This window comes from Bos grunniens, chromosome 21, assembly GCF_055505025.1.
Source record: "Bos grunniens cultivar Pamir isolate PY7600 chromosome 21, Bosgru_T2T1.0, whole genome shotgun sequence".
Classification (NCBI taxonomy): domain Eukaryota; kingdom Metazoa; phylum Chordata; class Mammalia; order Artiodactyla; family Bovidae; genus Bos; species Bos grunniens.
Genome location: NC_141185.1, coordinates 48,946,544 through 48,966,623, shown reverse-complemented (window position 1 = coordinate 48,966,623; position 20,080 = coordinate 48,946,544). Strand labels below are relative to the sequence as shown.

Below are 20,080 nucleotides of genomic sequence, written 5' to 3'. Positions count from 1 at the left end.
AGGCCCTGAGGTAGGAAACAGCACTGTGTATATTTGTGTGTATGTGTAAGATGCAGACGTACAGGAAGCTTTAAAAGAGGGTCAGGTAGATTTTGGCTGACGATGGGCTTCTGGGCTTCACCAGCATCTCACTGTGTAACCTTGGACCAGTCCTTTCCCCTCATCGGGCCCTCCTGTGTTGGGTTGGTGGCCCAGCCACTCTGACCTCTGGAGCCAGAGCTTAGCAAATCTGTCCAAGGAAAAAGGGGAAGCTGAGGCAGAGAGCGACTCCTGTAAGGAAGAGCCTCGGACACTTCCCCCTGGGCCACCCCACCCCCACCCCAGCCGCCTGGTCAGCTCCAGAGTCCAGTGAGACCTTGTGGGCTGGACAGAAGTGAGACTGCGGCAAGGAGCCCTGAGGTTTGCACAAACCTCCAGCCTTTACTTTCGCTTCCTTTTCCTTTCATGGGATGTGAGCAGAGTTTACCCTTAAGAGGGGGACAACAGAGGAAACAAAGAGGGTGGTTTTGCTCTAAGTTGAAGTCCCGTGAGGTGCTTTTTTTTAAAAAAAAAAAAAAAAACAGTCATTTTCATACCTGTCACTCCCTATCCCCCTCCCTGGGCACAGACACTGGTCCTGTCCCCGCCACTCAGAGTTCAGCCTCTCGGGACCCAGCGGCTATTCTGTGGGGCCCTGTACCCACCTGAGCCCAGTGCTTCATCTCCCAAAGTTCCTGGTGCCTCAGGTTTTAGACTGAGCTTGCTCAGAGCAGCTCCCCCTGGTGTGGGAACTTATGCTTCTTACCATGTCCTCGGACTTCCCAGGTGGCGCAGTGGTGAAGAACCCTCCTGCCAATGCAGGAGACCCAGGTTCCATCTGTGGGTCAGGAAGATCCCCTGGAGAAGGGAATGGCGACCCACTCCAGTATTCTTGCCTGGAGAATTCCATGGACAGGGGAGCCTGTCGGGCTGCAGTCCATGGGGTCGCAAAGAGTCGGACACCACTTAGGAAGTGAACAACAGCAACAACTAAGAAATCTTCACAGCCAAGAATGGCACCCCGCGCCTGGCCGGTGGGTTGAGTCAGTGATTCAGCTGCAGTACCAAAGGGGTGAACCTGTCTCCCCAGCAGGAGCCCGGGGCTCGTGGGGCCTGTGTCAGGGAGCAGACCCTCAAAAATCACCCTGAGGGTAATGGATCACAGGGCACTGAGTGACGTCCCAAGACTGGGCAAAAGCCCCGGAGCATTCCTGTGTCTTCAGTTGGTTTTTGAGATGTCCTGGTGGCAAGAGTGAGGCAAAAATAGCCAGATGATCACAAAGTCTTGTTGGTTCTTCCTTCCAAATGACTCCTGTATTGCCAGCCCCAAGTAAGACCAGGCCTCAACTCCCCCACTGTCTGGTTCCCAGGGACAATGGTGGCCCTGAGCTCCATGACCCTCCCCTGGTGCATGAAGGTGGGGGTCTCCATGAGAGGAGCTTTTAAAGCAGTGTAGCTGAGAGGAAGTGGGCTCCCGTCTTGGGGAGGAGACCCCAGAAGACAGGCAGGTAAGCCAAGGATTAACCCGCCCTCAAGTTCCCAAGAAGCCACTTGTGCCCATTTTACAGATGAGGAAACTGAGACCCTGGGGGACCAGGTGACTTTGTCCAGGGTCACCGAGCAAGTCACTCATTAATTCATTTGACAAGCTTGTGTCAGTGTTTTACAGGGACCTTAGCACAGCAATAGATGAAGCATCAGTGAGAGCTCTGGGGGCCCTGGGGCCCTGCCTGGGTTGGGGAGGCCTCCTGCTGGGCCTCCGGGAATGAGACTGTGTCTTTCCCCATGGGCTGGCCTGGGAGAGGGTGATGCTAAGCCCTGGGAAATAGGACAGCCCTGGGCTTCTGGTGTCATTGGCACAGTCCCCTCCCCCTCTGCAGGCGCCTCCTCCCCCTCCCCCGCTTTTGTTTCTTGGCCTCCGCAGCCTCTCCCCTCCTTCCCTCTCTCTCTCTCCCCCTCTCTCTGTCTCTCTCTGCTGTGGCCCCCCTCCCCCCAACTCCCCTTGCAGGTCTTCACACTACAATTAAGCAGTGATTCTATTCCCTCTGTCTCCCTGCCTTTTCCATTCCCTTTCTCTCCACCCTGGGGACCAGGGTGTCCTGGTAGGAGGCTGAGCCACATCCCCTCCCCTGGTGGCCCTTCATCTCACAGCCCAGGCAGTGCAGAGCCCAGGGCGGTCTGAGTTCCCCTTTCTCTGGGACACTGTAGAGAGCTTTTGTTCTGAGCCCACAGCACAAGGGGTGGGAGAGAGGCCTTGCCCTGAGAAGCCACGTGCCGCAAGAGGGCCCAGGCCGATGACAAGAGGGGCCCTGAAGTGTGGGGACCCCGCCCTGGCGCACAGGTGGGGTGCGCCTCCTGCCCTGGGCAGCCCGTGCCAGGATGTTAAAACAGGAGGGCTGTGGCCTGTGAGAAGAGCTGGGGCGGGGGTGGGGGGCACAAAAAGATGGCCCAGGAGGAGGAGGAATGATGGCACCCGCGTTGCAAAACCCCCAGCTTCCCAACCCCCGGGCCCCGTGTGCGATAGGCAGACAAACTCGCATGTGAAATGCAGGAGAATTAGATTCCCTCTGTCTTCTTTCTCCGGGCCTCTGTCTCAACAAACACAGCTCCTCCCCCCCACACACACACACAGCCTGCCTGGCTGCCCCAGTGAACACTCAGCCCCTTCAGCGTGTATTTACAGGGTGATATGCGTCGGTTAAGCAGGGGCCTGACCAGCAGGTGGGTTAATCAAGGCTCCCAGGAAGAAGTGCTTTCTGAGTGGATACCCAAGGAGAGAGGGGCTCTAGCTGCCCTGGAAGGGGACCCGCCTTGCCCAGTCCGGCTGGAGCCTTGGACCAGCCAGACAGGAGCGGGTCCTGAGTCTACCTGTGCGTTCCCGCTGGCTCACGGGAGCCTGAGGAGGGAGGGCTCGGAGCCAAGACGCGGCCTCCCAGGTTGCACGGTCGGCGGGGCGGAGCTGCAGGTACGGAGCCTGGATGGGCCAAGGTGCTGACCCAGTGCTGCCCTCGCTGCCGGGGCACTGTTCTGTCTTCTAGTTCCCCAACCAGGGATCAAATCCATGCCCCCTTCATTGGAAGCACAGAGTCTTTAGTACTGGCCTGCCAGGGCACTCTTGAGCTTGCTGCTTACACCTCGGATTCCCGGGCCGTGGAGTGTGGTGCCCACTACTGCCCACCCCCACGGGGTTGTTTTTAGGATTAAAAGGCTTGCCTAGGACCTGCTGAGCACTCAATCACCGCATTTGTGGTTAGTTGTTGGCAGCTGTGTGTCCCCACACTTGGGCATAAACCCCTCGAGAGCAAGGGCTGTGGGCAGGTCCCCGTCTACACTCAGGCACAGGCTGTAGTCCTCAGCCCCAAAGTAAACCACCAGCCTGTCCCCGTGGGAGGGGGATGCATGGTGGCCGGGGGCAGGTTCAGCTTGCACCTGGGTTCCTGGTATGAGCCTTGGGAGTGGCCCTTCTGCTCTTAGAAGGTCCTCCTAACAGGGCTGGAATGTTACACGACCACCCTCCCTGTGGGGAGCTGCCCCAGACATGTGCTTCCATGGGCAGGCGCTCATCTGCCAATGTCTGTGTGTGTGCTCAATCATGTCCGACTCTGCGAGCCCATGGACTGTAGCCCCCCGGTCTTCTCTATCCATGGATTTTCCAGGCAAGAATATGGAGTGAGTTGTCATTTCCCCTTCCAAGGGATCTTCCTGACCCAGGGATCGAACCCGCGTCTCCTGCATTGGCAGGCGGGTTATTTACCACTTGCACCGCCTGAGAAGCCCTCATCTGCCGATAGAGTGATGTGTTATGGGTTTCTTTGCTCCCATTCCCTTCAGGTGCTAGAAGAGGGGTGCTGCCAGGGACTGGGGCCTGGAGGAAAGCACAGGAGATGTGGAATCTAGAAAAATAGCGCTGATCCACCTATTTGTAGGGCAGCAATAGAGACACAGACATAGAGAACAGACTTGTAGAAGGAGAGGGTGGGATGATTGGAGAGAGGAGCCTGGAAACATATACATCCCCATGGGTAAAACAGGTAAATAGTGGGAATTTGCTGTATGATGCAGGGAGCTCAACCCTGGGGCTCTGTGACAACCTAGAGGGGTGGGGTGGGGTGGGGAGGTGGGAGGGAGGAGACATCTGTATACTTAAGGCTGATCTGTGTTGTTGTATGGCAGAAACCAACACAACATTGTAAGACAGTTATCCTCCAATTAAAAATAAAGTAGGTGGGATTGGAGGGGAGAAAAGCACAGGGGAGGGACTGACATCTCTGCCGACATACTCATCTCATGTCCTCAGCACCCCAGGACTCAGGCATCACCTCCCTCTCAGCAGAGATGAGGAAACTGAGGCTCAGGGCATGACAGGATGAGCCTGAACCAGAAACGGGCAAAGTCCAGATCTGAATTCAGAATCCAGGCCAAGTCCCAGCACAGGCTCCGCCGCTGAGGGTCAGTCCCTCCCCTCTGCTGGCCCTGCCTTTGGGGAAGTCTGGAAAAAGTGCTGAGCTGCTTGTTTTCTCAAGCCCACAGCTGACACGAGGGCTGCCGCTGGGCGCTGCTGGACGCTGGGTCAGATGGGCCGCTGTCCTCCGAGGCAGTGAGGCTCCCTGCACAGGGAGGCAGGGGGGTTGCAGTGGGCGCAGCAGTCTCCTGTGGACACCACGGGGGACCTCATTGCCTTTCATCTCCAAGCACAGGGCCCAACCCAGACCAAGGATTTAGCAAATTATTTGCTGCACTGATCAAATGAGTTCTTAGTCTCTAGAGGCTGACATAGAATCACCCAAACCTTTGATGAATTTGGGACCCCAGAATGGAGAAATCTCTCAGGTCTGTGGTTTTCATCCAGAAAGTCTGCTTCTTTGAGGACTTCCCTGGCGGTCCAGTTAATTTTATTTATTTATTTATTTATTTAGGCCATGCCATGCAGCATAGGGGGGGCGGTCTTATAGTTCCCCAACTAGGGATAGAACCCTGCATTGGGTTCCCCCCTGCATTGGGAATGCAGAGTCTTAACCACTGGGCCCCCCCAGGGAAGTCCCCCTCCCCCATTCTTGGATGGGGAAACTGAGATGCAGAAGTGACTTAGCTTAGTCACTTGTATGTGACAGAGCTGGGACTTGAGGCCAGGCTGCCTGACTCCCAGCTGAGTGTTCTTTCCAACTCAGGGTGGGAGGGTGAGCTCTCTCCATCAGGGCTAGCCACCCCCTCCTCACAACCCCCAGCCTGTTCCAGAGGTTTTCCTTCCGTCCAACCCTTTCCACAAGAGCCCTGCTTTAAGCTTAATAGTTTACTCTTTAGTGTCCATTTCAAGGAGGCTAAAATTCCTCTCTGGGGTATTTTATTTTTAGCTGGCTTCAGGAAGGGGAAGCTCCTCTGGCCTACTAGGGGGAGGGAGACACCGGCCGGGAGCCTGCTTCCTGAGGAAGGGCCGCCGCCATGCACCTGACCCTGGCCCCGGAGGAAGCCTCAGGCAGGAGCCACCACAGTCCTGTCTTTCCCCTTCCTTATGGAGCGCCTCTGTTGTGCTGTGCTAGACACCGAGCAGGGGGGCAGGGTGCAATCTGATGAGGACCCCAGGCCAGGGAGGAGGCCCTCCCACATCAGGGAGAGCTGGAGAGCTGAGAAGCACCGGGAACTGGGGGAATTTCAGGGAAGCCTGGGGAGCTGGTGGGAGGAGCCAGGAGCTCAGTGGGGTTGGGGAAAGGGCACCCCGGTGGGAGAACTCTGTGCAAAGGCCAGGCTACGCAGAGGGCACCGGTGTGGCAGATCCCCTAGGAAGGCAGGAAGCTGATGCCCCGGCTTTGGACCCGGACAGGTGGGCTTAGTGGCTTTTGTAGAAACACCTGTTGGATCACAGAACGTGGCTGTGAAGCTGGGAGCTAGTTTTAGCATTCACTTCAGCCAGTTTTCTCCAGCTTGTTAGCCATCACAGACTCCTTTCAAGTCAGATCTTTTATGAAATTCCAGGGTACATATCAGACACAAGCTATATTTTAATCAGTGTAAACGTAGGTCATTAAATGTGCAACATTTAGCTAATCAAGAGCAATGACCTGTTGTGCAAGGCACAGTCATTTAGCATCAGGGCTGACAGGTGGTAACTGCTGTCTGAGCTTGGCCTCGGCACCTAATTTATTTTTGTGTGTTGCCTTGTTCTTGCCCAATATATTTAAAAACCCAAAACACCACATTCACATGGCCAAGCAAATGGTGACAGTTGTACAGTCTCAAGGTCAGTGTAAAATTATACCTTAGACACAAAGCCATTGTGTGGGAACAAGGTATATATTTCATTTGAGTAAAGATGGGTTTTTTTAACATCAGTTTTTAAAAGAGCAGAATCTTTACTGTTTGCCATTTTGGATCCCATTCTTTTGGGAACTCCTGTACCACTGGGGAAACCCAGCCTCCCTATTTCACAGATGGGAAGACTGAGGCCAGCAAGGGGGCAGGGCTTAACCAGGACCCCCACAGGCAGATGGAGGTTGTGGCAAACAAAGATCAGATACACAGAGGGTGTCATGGCTCCCCGTAATTACCCTGTGCCCTGTTCCCAAGACAGGAATAGAAAGACGTCGGGGACAGACACACCCAGATTTGGGCGAGCCCTCGCTGAGCTGTGTCTGTCTGTCGTCGGTCTGGCAGCCTTGAGCTGGCGGTGCTCATGTTCCCTTCTCTTCCCGCAGCGATGCCCTCCTAGCCAGCCGCCACGGGATGGAGGGCTTCATGGACTCAGGGACACAGACTGATGCCGTGGTGGTGCTGTCTTTGGCTCAGGCCGCCGTGCTGGGCCTGGTCTCGGAAAATGAGCTCTTTGGAGCCACCATAAGCGCCGAAGCCTTCTACCCGGACCTGGGGCCGGAGCTGTCCGGGGCAGCCATAGGGGAGCCCCGGCCCCCGGGCCCCGACGTCTACCAGCTGGCCTGCCACGGGCGGGCCCTGGAGGAGCCGGCCGAGGAGGAGGTGCTGGAGGTGGAGGCGGCCTTCGAGAAGCACACCCGGCGGAAGACGCGGCCGCCTGTGCGCCTGGTGCCCAAGGTCAAGTTTGAGAAGGTGGAGGAGGAGGAGGAGGTCTACGAGGTGTCAGTGCCCGGCGGCGACGACAAGGATGCCGGCCCAGCAGAGGCCCCAGCCGAGGCGGCTGGCGGCGGCTGCGAGGCCCTGGTGCAGAGCAGCGCGGTCAAGATGATCGACCTCAGCGTCTTCAGCCGCAAGCCCCGGACGCTGCGACACCTTCCCCGCGCCCCGCGGCCGGAGCTGGACGTAGCCCCCTTCGACCCCCACTTCCCCGACCCGGCCCGGGACGCCTTCGCCGAGCCCAGCATGGCGCTACCCAGGCCGGAGGCCCTGCCCGTGGAGTGCGGCTTCGAGCCGCCGCACCTGCCCCCGCTGAGCGACCCCGAGCCCCCCACCATGGAGTCCCCAGAGCCCGTGAAGCCAGAGCAGGGCTTCGTGTGGCAGGAGGTGGGCGAGTTCGAAGCGGACGCAGCCGGCTCGACGGTGGAGCGCCACAAGAAGGCCCAGCTGGACCGGCTGGACATCAACGTGCAGATCGACGACTCGTACCTGGTGGAGGCCGGCGACCGGCAGAAGCGCTGGCAGTGTCGCATGTGCGAGAAGTCCTACACGTCCAAGTACAACCTGGTGACGCACATCCTGGGCCACAACGGCATCAAGCCGCATTCCTGCCCGCACTGCAGCAAGCTCTTCAAGCAGCCCAGCCACCTGCAGACGCATCTGCTGACGCACCAGGGCACCCGGCCACACAAGTGCCAGGTGTGCCAGAAGGCCTTCACGCAGACCAGCCACCTCAAGCGCCACATGCTGCTGCACTCGGAGGTCAAGCCCTACAGCTGCCACTTCTGCGGCCGCGGCTTCGCCTACCCCAGCGAGCTCAAGGCCCACGAGGTGAAGCACGAGAGCGGCCGCTGCCATGTGTGCGTCGAGTGCGGCCTGGACTTCTCCACGCTGACGCAGCTGAAGCGCCACCTGGCCTCCCACCAGGGCCCCACCCTCTACCAGTGCCTGGAGTGCGACAAGTCCTTCCACTACCGCAGCCAGCTGCAGAATCACATGCTCAAGCACCAGAACGTGCGGCCCTTCGTGTGCACCGAGTGCGGCATGGAATTCAGCCAGATCCACCACCTCAAGCAGCATTCGCTCACCCATAAGGTAAGGGCGCCGTGTGCCAGCCGCACCCTGGCCAGACCTGGCCCCTGGAACCTCCCCGCCAGGCACACACCTCCCCCCGGCCGGCCTTCTGAGTCTCTGCTTTCTCCTCCTGCCAAGCTTTCATCCAGGGCTTCCCATAGTGCTGGATGAGACCACTTAGGTGGTGAACGTTTCTTTCTTTCTTTTTTTAATATTTGTGTGCTCAGTCACTTGAGTCGTGTTCAACTCTGCAACCCCCATGGACTGTAGCTCTCCAGGCTCCCCTGTCCATGGGATTTTCCAGGTAAGAATACTGGAGTGGGTTGCAGTTTCTTCCTCCAGGGGATCTTCCTACCCAAGGATTAAACTCCTGTCTCCTGCATCTCCTGTATTGCAGGCAGATTCTTAACCAGCAGACCACCAGGGAATTCCCAAATGTTTCTTATTTTTATCATTATATTTATTTTGATGTTCAGTTGCTCAGTTGTGTCCAACTCCTTGCACCCCATGGACTGCAGCATGCCAGGCTTCCCTGTCCTTCCCCATCTCCCAGAGTTTGCTCAGATTCATGCCCATGGAGTCAATGATGCCATCCAGTCATCTTATCCTCTGTCACCCCCTTTTCTTGCCATCAATGTTTCCCATCATCAGGGTCTTTTCCAGTGAGTTGGCTTTTTGCATCAGATGGCCAAAGCACTGGAGCTTCAGCTTCAGCATCAGTCCTTCCAATGAATATTCAGGGTTAATTTCTTTTAGTATTGACTAGTTTGATCTCCTTGCTGTCTAAGGGACTGTACATGACCACTGGAAAAATCATAGCTTTGACTAGATGGACCTTTGTCAGCAAAGTGATGTCTCTGCTTTATTTTGATGAGTGTTAGGAAAAAGATGTAACTGAAACTAGTTTTTGTTTATTTGGATTTTGGTTTTTGTGTGTGTGGTTTGGGGGATTTTTTTTTTTTTTTAAGATATGAACCGTTTTTTTAATTTAACAACCAAAGACATGTTTCTGAATGTGGTTTCTCCTCCCTAATCCTGACATCTGCAATTCAGATGCAGGTGAGCAGAGGGGACACATCTGCCACCCTGCTGGGTCCCCTTAGGTCAACAGCAAACGCTTTGGGGGGACTTGCTGGGCCGCAAGCCTGGAGCTCTGCAGGGGCTTCAGCCCCAGTGTCTCAGGTGCTCTGAAATTAGTTTTTTAAATAGTAAAACTTTATTCATTTTAAAACATTTGAACTGAAGTGTTTGAAGAATCCCTGCAGGACCCAAGGAGCATAGTTTGAGAATCGCTGATTTTCCATCTCACAGCTGGGAGGACCCGGCCAGAGACAGGCCAGGATGCCGTAGGGAAGTAGATGAGATGCTCAAGAACACAAAGGGCTCCCCTTGCCTCTCATAATTACGAGAGTCTATCAAAAGTGTGTGACTCTCTTTTACTGCTACTGCTACTGCTAAGTCACTTCAGTCGTGTCCGACTCTGTGTGATCCCATAGACGGCAGCCCACCAGGCTCCCCCGTCCCTGGGATTCTCCAGGCAAGAACACTGGAGTGGGTTGCCATTTCCTTCTCCAATGCATGAAAGTGAAAAGTGAAAGTGAAGTTACTCAGTCGTGTCCGACTCTTAGCAACCCCATGAACTACAGCCTACCAGGCTCCTCCATCCATGGGATTTTCCAGTCAAGAGTACTGGAGTGGGGTGCCATTGACTCTCTTTTAAGCAAATACTAAATATATTTCATTGTAGAAGGGAATGAGGGACTTCCCTGGTGGTCCAGTGGTTAAGAATCCACTTTCCAATGCAGGGATGCAGGTTTGATCCCTGGTCGGGGAACTAAGATCCCACATGCCAAAGGGCAACTAAGCCCACAGGCCACAACTTTTGAGCCTGTGTGCTCTGGAGCCCATGTGCTACAACATGGACCCGATACAGCCAAATAAATATTAAAAAAAAAAAAGCTTTAAAAAGGGAATGAATGTAAGGGAAAATATTTGTTATGGAGAAGTACAATTGGTTCCAAATACTCTGAAATGAGGCAAAGTGGCCTGTGGAGACAGATGGCAGAGCAACACTGTCTTGTCTGCCGTGTCTCTAGACATCACCTTGACCAGTTCTCCCCTGCCTTCCTGCCTCCCTGGAGGCTGCTAACCACCCTGACTTTCAGCCAGCGTCACCTCCTTTGAGGGGCCTTTACATCCAGACAGGCTGAATGAGGCTTCTCGGGTCCCACCATCCCACTCTGGCACTTGGCCTGCGCTGTGGTTTCCACCCAAAGCCAACCAGCTTCACACTGAAGCTGAATGTGCATGGAGCTGGGGCTTCCCAGGTGGCGCTAGTGGTAAAGAACCCACCTACAATGCAGGAGACATAAGAAACTCCGATTTGATCCCTGGGTCAGGAAGATCCCCTGGAGGAGGGCATGGCAACCCGCTCCAGTATTCTTGCCTGGAAAGTCCTATGGACAGAGGAGCCTGGCGGGCTACAGTACATGGGGTCGCAAAGAGTCGGACATGACTGACCAGCAGAGCACGCATGTGCATAGAGCTACCACTGTCCATAGCTGTGGCCTTAGAGAGGCTCCAGGTTGAACTCGTGTCCTTGTCTCTCACAGTGGACATTGCAGTGAGTAGGGGAGAATATCCTGCCAAGCCGAGAATCCAGCCTGTCCCAGCCCTGGGAACTTTTTTTTTTTTAATATATTTTTAAAAATTTATTTGGCTGCACTGGGTCTTAGTTATGGCATATAAGATCTAGTTCCATGGCCAGGGATCGAACCAGGGTCCCCTGCATTGGGAGCGTTGAGTCTTAGCCACTGGACTACCAGGGAAGTCCCCTTGGGCTCCTCCATTCAATTGGTGTAGCTACCTAGACTGTAATGTTAAGAAGGATTCTGAAGCTAAATCTGGCCTTGGCCATAAAACCAGATGATTGACTATTTATGCCTGCAGGGGGCTTGGGTGATGAGAATAGAGAGCGATAAGTACACGTGCTGTGTACTTGCCATCTTTCTCCTCTATCTTTGTAGACTTTAAAATCCCCACAAGTCCACAAAGTGTTAAAATAAATAAATAAATAATACTATGAAGAAAAGGGGAAAGCAAAAATCAAAGGCTGATAAAACTGAAAACATTCCTGTGATCAGCCTCAGTGTATGCAGTGCACACACCATGCACGAAGTCAGCTCCCCAAGGGCAGGGCCCCCTGGTGGTCACACACGTCATCTTCACTGTGTCAAGCCGGCCCACACAGGAGACACGGTCTGTCTGCCGAGAGATAGACAATGGGACCATGGGGTCACAGAGTCAGACACGTCTGAGAGACTAAGAAACAGCAAACCACAGAAAGTCATTTCCCAGAAGCCCTGATGGTCAGGGCCGCACGAACACACTCCCAGAACCTGTGTCCATCGTGCGGTCCTGACCACAGCTCCCGCCCGCCCCCCCCCCTCCCCACAGGGCGTGAAGGAGTTCAAGTGCGAGGTGTGTGGCCGAGAGTTCACCCTGCAGGCTAACATGAAGCGGCACATGCTGATCCACACCAGCGTCCGGCCCTACCAGTGTCACATCTGTTTCAAGACCTTCGTGCAGAAGCAGACCCTCAAGACCCACATGATCGTCCACTCGCCCGTGAAGCCGTTCAAATGCAAGGTACCGGACCCTCGGGCCCCAGGGCAGGACTTGCTCACAAGTGGCCCCGGCGTGTGATCACAGGAGGCGGGACCCAGGCTGGGCAAGGGGGGGGCCGCTCCCCCCACCCAACCCCCGTTGGCTGAAACTGCTGGGCTCTGGGGGGGTGGGGGGTAGGTGGTGAGGGTTGAGGTCCTACAAGCTACTGAATTGGCTGCTTTTCTTTGGCTGCACTGAGGCTTGTGGGATCTTAGTTCCCCAGCCAGAGATGGAACGCAGGCCCTTGGCAGTGAAAGTGCAGAATCTTAACCACTGGACCGCCAGGGAATTCCCCGAAGTTGATTTTGGAGAGTTGGGGGCGGGGGTGAAGGTCACGGTGCAGCCTCAGGGAAGGAGCCCAGGCCAGAGACTCAGTGCTGCTGGAGCTCCCAGCCTGGGTCTCAGCCTCGGCTCGGGGAGTGTGGGGCAGACCCGCAGGAACGGTGACCTGCAAGGAGGGGCCCAGTCCTCGGCCTCTGCAGTCACATAGGAAGGGACAAAGGGGATGCGATTCAGGCCCAGCCATGGAGGTGGGAGCGGCTAGGGGCGGGGGAGGACAGGCCCCCAGGCTGACAAGGCCGGGCTGGGGCGGGGTGTGTTCCAGGTGTGCGGGAAGTCCTTCAACCGCATGTACAACCTGCTGGGCCACATGCACCTTCACGCGGGTAGCAAACCCTTCAAGTGCCCCTACTGCTCCAGCAAGTTCAACCTCAAGGGCAACCTGAGCCGGCACATGAAGGTCAAGCACGGCGTCATGGACATCGGCCTGGACAGCCAAGGTGGGTGGGCCACACGCCGAGGACGGAGCAGGAATGGTCCTGTCATGGCGCACTCAGGAGCCTCCTGTCCAGTGAGGGGAGTGGGGAGGCTGGCCAGGCCTGAGACCTCACTGGGGTGGGCTCAGGTCTGGAGAGAGGGCTCCCCGGAGGGCCATCAGCGTGATAACGATGGGACGTTTATGTATTCTCCAAAGGACTTACGTGGGCTCACATAAACAATAATAAAAAGAATATTTGTTGAGTGCTGTGTGCCAAGCCTTTATTAACTCATGTGACCCTCACTTCGAGGTTGGCTCTGTTATTATCACCATTGTACAGATGCAGGCACTGAAGGATAGAGAAGTTAGGGAACTCATGCAAGATCATCACTGAGACAGGGCATTTTTAACACATTATTTGACCGGAGATGTGTTAATATGTCTTTTATTACCCAGACGTTTTTGTCTGGAGACATATCAATATGTTTTTAGAGAGTGATACAATTAACGTCACCATGCAAAGTTATTAGAGCTTAAAACTGATCAAGGGTTCATTATACAATTTACGATTGTTATAATTCACATTTTGCTCTGTTAGATTTTTGTTCCAACCTTGTGTATGTTATAAACGCAAGTTTATTACCATAAAATTTCAAAAATGATGCATTATAAAATTTTGAGTAAAACAAGAATTTTTCGGTGAATTTTATGCAGTTACTTCCTCTGATTGTCTAAGCAACATAAATAATAGTGTCTCAGAAGATGATAGTTCTTCAGAATATAGTTCTGATTCAGAATGTATTAGACCAACAAAAAGACAAAAGAAAACCTTAGTGTTTGGGATATTCAAAATGAAAATGAAACTCATAGTGCTGGAGAAGACTTTATAGGTGTGTCAGGTATAACTATTGAATGTAATAATCTGCAAAGTGTTAGTGAAATAACGGAATTAATATTTGACTGGCCAAAGTAAAAATAACTGGTCAAAGGCATTAGTTTCTGCAAAAATCCCCCAGTTTATAATGAGTTTAAAAATGGATGGGAAGGAAAGTAACAAAAGGGAAAATGCCAACTGAAAGATAAGGGAGAGCCAGGTGAGGTCACAAGCCCAAGTACAAGTGGGAGGTTCTGTGGGCATGCAAAAGGGAGCCCTGAGCTTCCCAGTGGCCAAGGCAAAAAGGGTAATACAGTCAGTCACACTCTTCCTAGTGCCTGGCGGACGGAATGCAGCCCACATACTCAGGAGACTTTTGCTCACCTCTGCAGTTGGCGGAGGGTTCATTGGCTGTTTGTTATAACATCCCCACGTGTTAGTGATGACCTCTCCCCTCAACACTGGTCAGTAGTGGAAGCACCTTCTTCTTTTTGGCCTCATGGGGAGGAGACACTAGAGATTCTACAGGAAGGAGTAGACAGCCACACTTGCAGAAGGTTCCTTGTATAGTCTGGAGCTATTTGACTTTTCTGGAGTTTCTTCCAAGATGCACAGCTAGGAATGTGTGTTGACAATCACTGGGTGGGTTGACTTGCCATGTGAGGTTACTCACGAGGAGCCAATCAGATGCTGGGGCATGATGGAAATAACCCTGCTTTAGCTTTGGAACAGTGAGTGGCCTGGGGTTTTCTGGTAGAAACAAGTGTCCTCAGTTTTCCATTCTCCCTGAGTGAGGATGGAATGCTGTTGACTGCATATAGATGCTCTGTTGCACCTTCTTCCTTAGCATGTGGTTCTGGGGCCAGCAGTGTTGGCATCACCTGGGATCTTGCTAGAACTGCAGACTCACCTCCACCCCAGACCTGCTGAATCAGGATCTGCATTTCGGATAGATCCCTCGGTGATTTGTTTGCACTGGAAAACTTGAGAGGCATTGAATGAAGTGATGGTTTTCAAATTTGAGCCAGGGAGCATGAGAATCACTGGAGGCTTGTTAAAGTGCTGAATCCCACCCCCCAGAGCTTCTCATTCTGTAGGTCTGGAGTGGGGTCAGACCATTTGCATTTCCAAGTTCCTAAGTCAAAGGGAAGCTACCGGTCAAGAAACTCAAATTGGGAACCTCTGATTCTAAGCTCTAGAGAGCCGTTCTTAAACTTGGCTACACATTGAAATCACTTAGAGAAGTTTTAAAGTGCTGATGCCTGAGTCTCAACCACAGAGATTCAAATGTAATTGATCTGGCGTGTGGCCCAGGATCCGAATTTTTTTTTTTCTTTTTTAAGCCCCTTAGTTAATTCTATGCAGAGTAGAGTCTGAGAGCCAGTACTCTAGTGCATCTGCTAGGAAGCAAACCCAGCAGGAGGGACAGAGCAGGACTGGTCCTTTGAAAGCAGCTGTCCCTACAAACCTCTCTTCCAGGGTGTGGCTAAGGCATAAGCTCTTTCTATCTGAGGTCAGCAACCAAGGATGCCTACAATGGCTTTCTTCCTGATTGTACCAGATAACAGACAGTAAAGCAGGGATTGGCTGGGGCCCAAGTCACTCATATATAACCTTGGTCTGAGAAGCTCAGGCTTGATCTTGTGCAGGAGGAAGGCAGCATACATTCTAGATAGAGCTATCCAATAAACTATAGGACTGTAATTCAAGAGGTAGATTAATGTTTTTGCAAAATAAATAAATAAATAAATGGTACAAATTGTTCCCTGGGGCCAACTGGAACTGCCAAATAGAGTTAATAAAAAAAGTTGGGAGGGTAACAAGTGACTCGAAGGTAGAACTTTTTCCTGGCTTTATTTTGTTGTTGTTGTTGTTGAGTTGCCAAGTTGTGTCCAACTCTTTGCGACCCCATGGACTGCAACATACCAGGCTTCCCTGTCCTCCACCATCTCCTGGAGTTTGCTCAAATTCATGTCCCCTGAGTCGATGATGCTATCTTTCCATCTCATCCTCCGTCCCCGTCTTCTCCTACCTTCAATCTTCCCCAGCATCATGGCTCTTCACATCAAGTGGCCAAAGTATCAGAGCTTCAGCTTTAGCACCAGTCCTTCCAATGAATATTCAGGGTTGATTTCCTTTAGGATTGACTGGTTTCATTTCCTTGCAGTCCAAGGGACTCTCAGGAGTCTTCTCCAGCACGACAATTTGAAAGCATCAATTCTTCAGCCTTTATGTAGCTTATTTTTAATCAGCTATATGATAGCTGATTAAAGTGTGCCACTAGGATTTGAGGAAGAAACAGCCTAGGGTCTGTAAGACGTGGTGCAGTTGACCTTGTTTTATAGTCAGAAGACTCAGTGTGTCATATGCCATGGACACAACAGACACCCCAATCAGACCAGCTTAAACAATAAGGAAATAAATGAAGAAATGATTTGCAGTCCAGGTTATCTGCAAAGTTGACTGATCCAGCCCCTCAGCAATGACAGGGTGAGACTCCCTCTCTCCACAGCATTGGCTGTGATTTTCCTCATGGTCACAAAATAGCTGCCAGTAGCCTTTAGGGCAACATGCTTCCCTGTTCACCTCCGTTGGAAGAGCAAGAGCCTGCTGTCCTTTGCTCTATGAAACCAATGAGAATATTCTCAGAACTCACTAGTAGGCCTTTCCTCATGATTCATTGGCCAGAATTGGGTCCCATTCCTCATCCTGAGCCACTCATTGGCAAGGAGTGGGATTGCCATTCAATCAGTGATTCTCAATGGGGGACATTTATTTGACCATGTCTAAGAGACATTTGGGGATTCCCTGGTGGCTCAGACGGTAAGAATCTACCTGCAATGCAGGAGACTCCGGTTTGATCCCTGGGTCAGGAAGATTGCCTAGAGGAGGAAATGGCAACTTACTCCAGTATTCTTGCCTGGAGAATCCTATGGACAGAGGAGCCTGACGGGCTGCAGTCCCTGGGGTTGCAGAGTCAGACACGACTGAGCAACTAATACACAAGAGACAGTTGGGTATCACAGCTTGGGTGATGTTATTGCTATCTAGCTGGCAGAGGCCACAGATGCTGTGAAACATCCTACAATGCACAGGCCAGTCCCCCAAAACAAAGACTCATGGCCCAAGGTGTTAATGATGCCAAGGTTGAAAAACCATGCCTTAGACTCATCAAGGCTACCCCTGGGCTGGGTTCTGTTTCCTCCCAAATACATCGCATCTCCTAGATAGACGGGGCACAATGCACACTGGGACTCAGCCACAGTCCCTGCCAGCAAGCCTCCCTGTGTCCTCTGGGCCTCCCTCCCTCCAAAACTCATCAGAAGGCAGCCCCACCCAGGCCTCCACCTCTGTGGAGTTTTCTATCTGGCTTTGTTCCAACAGTAAGAGCTTTATAAAAGATTTCAATTTGATAAAATGACTGGAGGCCTTTTAAAAGAGTTTTTATCTCATCATCTTTGTTTACCTACCTTGAGTGTTTGGCCTTGGAGAGCAGGGCCAGAGGATACAGTTGGCACCAGAGGAAACAGCCCTTTGAGATAGTCACAAGTAGATCAAAACAATAGCACTTGCTGGGTGCCCCTGAGCAAGTTGATAAACCTCTCTGAACTTGCTTTTGCTCTCCTAAATGGGGTCGCTGTGAGCATTCAGGAGATGATACATGTCACGTGCCTGGCATACAGTAGGTGCCAAATAAGTGGTGTGGCCAACATGATACAGCACAGGAATCTTTCATATGGGAAAGGGGATTAATTAGTCATGTTGCAAAGAATAAATAAGGGCTTAGTGACTTAGGGGTCTTCCCTGGTGGCTCAGATGGCAAAGAATCCACCTGCAAAGCGGAAGACGTGGGTTCGATCCCTCAGTTGGGAAGATCCCCTGGAGAAGGGAACGGCTACCCACTCCAGTATTCTTGCCTGGAGAATTCCATGGACAGAGAAGCCTGGCGGGCTAGTCCATGGGGTGGCAGAGTCGGAGAAAACAGCGACTTTCACTTTCATGACTCAGGAGGTGCAAGAGACCCCCCCAGAGTTCAAATCCAGTCCTGAACTCACTCGGCACACATTTGAAAAGCCACGGGAGTCAGTCAGGTCCCCCCAGAGCAGGGCGGTAGAGGAAACCACTGAGTCTTCTGGAAGCCGTGACTAGGAACCACTCCTTTAGTTCTGCTTCCTGTGTGGGAGTGACTGGCCATTCTCACAGGCAGCAGCTAAGCTTGACTGTGCCCTCTCTTGCAGACCCCATGATGGAGCTGACGGGCACAGACCCCTCTGAGCTCGACAGCCAGCAGGAAATGGAGGACTTCGAGGAGAACGCCTACGCCTACGCGGGTGTGGATGGCAGCGCCGAGGCCAGCGTCCTCTCCGAACAGGCCATGAAAGAGATGGCCTACTACAACGTGCTATAGCACAGGCCCGGCTGCCCGGAACGGGCGAGGAGGGCGTGGGGCGTGCCGGCTGCCTCCCTGCAGCTGAGGAACGAGCTGCTGCCCCACTGTCCTGAGCCCTGTCCTCCCACTTGGTCATTTGCACCACTAGGGACTTGGAGACCAAATGGAGACTGTACTACTGGCCTCAGCTGTGAACCCAGCACAGGCCCCAAGCATGGTGGGGAAGGAAGGATGACCCGGGAAGCCCAGGTCCCCATCTCCTGGGCCTGCTGCTGCAGGAAAAATGCGGATGGGGGCTGTTTGGGGACAGGCCACTAGGGCAGTGGTTCTGTCTCTTCAGGCCCAGCAGAGCGGGGGCAACCAGTGTTGGGGGGCTGCCCTCATGGCTCCTCAGGGGCCCTGTCACTGGAGAAGAGATCTCTTGAGCCATGGCGTGTTTCTCCTCTGGACCATCTCCTGTCTCTAGGGATGGTGGAGCTCTTGTGCTGGTTGGTCAGCCCTGCTCCCCACCGTCACCCACTCCCATCAGCCCATAGACTGGGAAAAGCCCAGGCCGAGTCCCGTTCCCCACCCAGTCCACAGACAGCCAGGCAGGGCCCTCTGCCTTCTACCTCCTGGTGCCCTCCACACTCTCTGCCAGCCAGGCATGCATGCGGCCCATAGGAAAGCAGGGTGCAGCCCCAACCCTGGCTACCATCCTCTCCAGCCAGCCCCCAGAAAGCCCCCATCTCACAGCCCTGTTTGGTTGGAAATGGGTGTCCCAAAAGTGGATTCCAACAAAATGTTATCCAGGGCAGCACGCCAGGGTCCCCTGACAAAGCCAGGACATGCAGTGCATGAGGCACTTGCTAACAAAGGTGGCGGCCCCCCAAGTGAGGGGAACAGGGAGGGGGTCACTGGGGACCAAGAGGGGCTGTCCTCAAGGAGGCCAAGGATGGCTTGTGGGGGGGAGGGGGGACTGGACTTTTTCTTATTTAAGGTCTAATAAGTATGCATTTTGAGGATGGGGACAGCCAAGAGTCACCAGAGTCCTAGGAAGAGCAACATATTTTAAAAAGGAAGACCATAGAGGAAAAAAACAAAAAAAACCCTTTTTTTTTTTGAGCAAAGGGGGGTATTTTGAAGGTAATTTATTTTTTTTTCTTTCCAAATCTGCGTCACCTATTCTCTTTTCTGATGGACATCATTTTCTTTTTCCCCGCGGAAGCTTTCTTGTGTGCTGTGCATGCTTTGTGGCTCCCCAACCAACCAAGAGCAGCCCAGGGACTCGGGGTGGGGATGGAGGGGGTACTTGCTGGTCTGGCCCTGGAGGGCGCGTGCAGCTGTGGGCAGGAAGCCTCAGGAGGCGAGGGCGAGAGGCAGGAAGGGGCAGAGCCTGGCAGGCCCTCCACCCCTGCCCGGCCCCTCCCGCCAGTGACTCGCTCCATGCCGTTCAGAGCAGCGGCCAGAGCTCCCATGCCTGCCCGCTCTCAGCCTCTCTGTCCCCAGCTCCTGCCTCGGAGCTGAAAAAGACTGCAGGGCCCCCGGGACGGTGAAAGAGCACACTGAGGAATGCCAGGGCACCCAGACTCCCACCCACTCGCACCCTGAGGACTGTGAGATGGGGTGGGAGTGGGGGCAGGCAGGGCCATCCTCAAAGGCACAGGAGGTGAGGCCACGGGCCCCAGGGAGCAGCTGGGAGGAGGTGCCCCCAGAGCTGTGTCCTTCCTGAAGGACCAGTGGCAACCCACTCCAGTATCCTTGCCTGGAGAATCCCCATGCACAGAGGAGCCCGGCGGGCCACAGTCCATGGGGTGGCAAAGAGTTGGACACAACTGAGTGACTAACACACACACACACACACACACACAAGCCAGGCCTCAGGGTGGCTGAGATCAGGATGGGGGGAGGGGAGGACACAGAAGCCTCAGGATCAGGCAGCCAGGTGCCCCTTCCTTCTTCACTAGAGTTCATGCTGAGCAGCAAATGGGAGGACTGGGGGTCCTCACTCACCCCAAGTGTGGCTCTTTAGACCCCGAGGCCCCCAGCCTCCCAGGTGCCCGCCATGACGACCCTCAGGTGGCAGTGACCCCGTCACTGTAGATGACATTTTCTCCTGCTGAGCAGAAGCGTTGTCCCCTGCAAACTACCTCTTTCCACCACGTCTTCTCCCCCCACCCCAGGTACCAAAAACAAAAACCCATATCTCCTCCTCCTCCTCTTTCCGGCCACCCGGTGGCCT

At 53.7% G+C, this 20,080-nt stretch overlaps 1 protein-coding gene across 11 annotated transcripts in view; it reads left to right on the top strand.

The window, feature by feature from the left end:
• ZNF710 (zinc finger protein 710) overlaps positions 1-18,952 on the top strand; it is a 72,564-nt gene extending 53,612 nt beyond the window's left edge. For 6 of the 11 annotated variants that reach the window (XM_086364554.1, XM_086364558.1, XM_086364555.1 and 3 more), the window contains exons 2-5: positions 6,708-8,193; positions 11,629-11,820; positions 12,443-12,617; positions 17,708-18,952. In XM_086364554.1, the coding sequence (XP_086220680.1) occupies positions 6,736-8,193; positions 11,629-11,820; positions 12,443-12,617; positions 17,708-17,877 (1,995 nt within the window). In that variant the 5' untranslated portion in view covers positions 6,708-6,735 and the 3' untranslated portion in view covers positions 17,878-18,952. Of the gene's footprint in view, positions 1-4,326; positions 4,468-5,457; positions 5,837-6,707; positions 8,194-11,628; positions 11,821-12,442; positions 12,859-17,707 lie in introns of those variants that run through there. The other 5 variants (XM_086364561.1, XM_086364563.1, XM_086364564.1 and 2 more) reach the window with 3 other exon arrangements.
• The last annotated feature ends 1,128 nt before the right edge of the window (positions 18,953-20,080 follow it).